We start from the raw sequence: 3,017 nt of genomic DNA on the forward strand, positions 1-3,017 counted from the left end.
CAGCCCCTCAAGGTCCTTCCTGGAGTGCCATGTCCCAGCGGGTGCCACCCCTGTGTGCCCAGCCCTGCATGGCACTGTCTCTTGCAGGCAGTACGTGAGGGATGCTGTGGTGGGCAGCATGGGGCTGAAGCCAACGGGCAGGCTCTGCAGTGTCACCAAGGCCCGGGGGCTGCGGGCCTGCAGGTAGGTCTGGGGCACTGGATGGGGGGTCCCGAGGGGACATGGGGTGGCTGGGACACATGCAGCCAGGAGAGTGGCTCTGCTGCAAGGACAGCTGACCATCCCTCCAGCTCTGGTGAAGAAGCAGAGGGTGTCAGGGAGACCTCCAGAGGCCCAAATTGGAAGATCTCCAAATACCCATGTCTCTGAGGGGTCCCAGCCTCCTCGGGGGTCTCCCCACAGGGATAACCTGAGCGTGTCCCCGTGCTGGAGAACACCCTGCTGTGGGGTGGCAGCTCTGGAGCCCCTTCCCCTCCAGCAGGATTTGGCCACCCTGCTGCTGCTCACCCTGGGTGGGGGAGCCTGGTGGTGTTCCCAGCTCCGAGCTGGAGGTGCCCTGGGGGGACCCAACATCCTGACACCCCCTGTGCCCCTTGTGCTGCCTCACAGGCCATGCCTGGCTGCTTTCCCCACCCGGGGGCTCTGAGCCATGGGGCAGAGCTCTGCTGACTCAGCACCACTGCTGGGGAGCAAAAGGGGCATCCCAGTTCCAAACTGGGCCTGCAGAACACTGGGGCTTTGGTGGCCTTGCAGCCCCACCCACAGAATCTCTGGGGCAGGTGACTTCTGTGCCCTCAGCAAGTCCCCTCGGCTTGTCGGGGCTCCCTGTGGCCCTTCAGAGTGCTGGGTCGGGGGCTCTGGTCACTGTCCCCTCCCCCAGGGCAGCTCTGCCCCTGTGTCTTTGTTCTAGAGGGAAGTTAAGAGACACCATTCTGGACTGGGAGGACTCCCTGCCCGACCGGGACCTCACGCTGGCAGACGAAGCCTGCAGGTACCAGGGTGGGCTCTGCACGCTGTGGTGGCTCCTGACTCCTGCAGGCACCAGGGATTTATCCCTGCCCTGGATGTCTGGTCTCCTCCCTGCAGGAAAGCTGATCTCTCTGTCACCCTGGGGACCTCGCTGCAGATCAAACCCAGTGGCAACCTCCCGCTGATCACCAAGAAGAGAGGAGGGAAGCTGGTCATAGTCAACCTGCAGGCAACCAAACACGTGAGTGGGAGTGTCCTGCTGCTCTGTGCTGCTCTGTGCTGCTTCTCTTCTTCTCCACCACTGGTCTCAGCCCTCTCACAGCTCAGCCCTTCACATCATCCCCTCCCAGGTGGCCAGACAGCAGAGAGGCCCCGCTCAGAATCACACGATCATGGAATCGTTCTAGTTGGAAGAGAGATTTAAGTTCACCCAGTCCAACCCTTCCCCAGCACTGCCAGGTCCCCACTGCCCCGTGTCCCTCACCCCACATCTCCACGGCTTGGAAACCCCTCCAGGGGTGGGGACTCCGCCACTGCCCTGGGCAGCCTGGCACAGCCCTGGGCAACCCTTGCAAGGAAGAAATTTTTCCCCAGCTCCAACCTCAACCTCCCCTGGGGCAACTTGAGGCTGTTTCCTCTTGTCCTGTCCCTTGTTCCTTGGGAGCAGAGCCCGACCCCCCCCTGGCTCCAGGCTCCTGTCAGGAGCTGTGCAGAGCCAGAAGGTCTCCCCTGAGCCTCCTTTGCTCCAGGCTCAGCACCCCCAGCTCTCTCAGCCGCTCCTCCCCACACTTGGGCTCTAGACCCTTCCCCAGCAGCTCCGTTGCCCTTCTCTGGCCACACTCCAGCCCCTCAAGGTCCTTCCTGGAGTGAGGGGCCCAAAACTGAACAAGCACACAGGCTGGGCCTTGGTGTAAACCATCAACTCCCAATAACCACCTAGAAATGGAAGGTAAATTTTCAGAGAAGAATAAAAACTCAGCCCAGAGCCTGGTGTATCCTCCAGAGACTCACAGTCCGATGAGGAACCTGCACACACTTAACCCCGAGCAGTCAGGGGCAGAGCTCAGTTCACATTCACCCCTGGGTCTGGTGCCCTAATTGTCCAAATTATTTTGAAGAACCCGAGCTGGGGGTTTCTGGGCTGTTGTTAGAGGTCCCTGTCCCCCCTGCCCTGGGCTCACTGCCCTGGCTCTGCACCCATGGCCCCATCTCTGCGCTGTTTTGAGGCACAGCTGCCTCCCCACCCCTGACAGATCCCTGCCGGGTGGGGTCGGGTCTTGTTCCAGCAGGGATGATGTTGGGGACAGCTGAGCCAGCCCCCAGCCCTGTCCCCTCACACTCCCAGGGAGGGGACGTGTGTCCCTGGGTGCTGGCTGTGCCCTGACCCCTCACCCTCACTCCCCCAGGACCGCCAGGCCGACCTGCGCATCCACGCCTACGTCGACGACGTCATGACGAAGCTGATGAAGCTCTTGGGGCTGGAGGTCCCGGAGTGGACGGGGCCCGTGGTGGTGGAACACGCCGAGCTGGCCAAGCCCGAGCAGCAATTCAGACTGGACGTGGGGGGTCACGGGCCACGGAAGGAGGAGCCCCTGCCCCGGCACAACGGCACCGCCCCGCTGAAGCAGGAGTGTCCCAGCCCGGACACGGGGCCGGGCAGGGTGAAGAAGATGAAGGTGCCCCCGGCCCCGCACTTTCCCTCCCTAGACCCTCCTCTGTGCCGCCTTTCCTACCGACCTTTTTTTTTTATAACCTCAAACGTTGTCCCTTTTTTTATGTAAGTATTAAAGACGCTCCAGTCGCGTGTCGGGGCGGCTGCACCCGCTGGCACGGGGAGGGTGGTGCCTGCTTGAGATGGCCCGAGCACCTGATTCCTTCTCAGGTATGTCTGGAGGTGGTGGTGGGGCCTGGCAGACCTCGTGAGGGGCAGAGGGACGAGGGTGCTGACGCTGGGAGTGCTGAGGGTGTTCCTGGGGTGGAGCTGGGGCTGGGCTGAGCCGCCGAGACCTGTCCTGCACACTGTCTGGTGTCCCGGGGAAGGGGACTGG

At 62.5% G+C, this 3,017-nt stretch overlaps 1 protein-coding gene across 1 annotated transcript; it reads left to right on the top strand.

The window, feature by feature from the left end:
- Window positions 1-87: 87 nt before the first annotated feature.
- Window positions 88-2,645, top strand: SIRT6 (sirtuin 6; the record flags this gene model as incomplete). Its single annotated transcript, XM_008939353.1, has 4 exons — window positions 88-183; window positions 911-991; window positions 1,087-1,210; window positions 2,376-2,645. Coding segments are annotated over 4 exons (571 nt in total), but the record flags the coding sequence as incomplete, so codon positions are not given.
- Between the last annotated feature and the right edge of the window lie 372 nt (window positions 2,646-3,017).

The sequence above is a fragment of the Merops nubicus genome, unplaced genomic scaffold (assembly GCF_000691845.1).
Source record: "Merops nubicus isolate BGI_N331 unplaced genomic scaffold, ASM69184v1 scaffold34344, whole genome shotgun sequence".
NCBI classification, from domain to species: domain Eukaryota; kingdom Metazoa; phylum Chordata; class Aves; order Coraciiformes; family Meropidae; genus Merops; species Merops nubicus.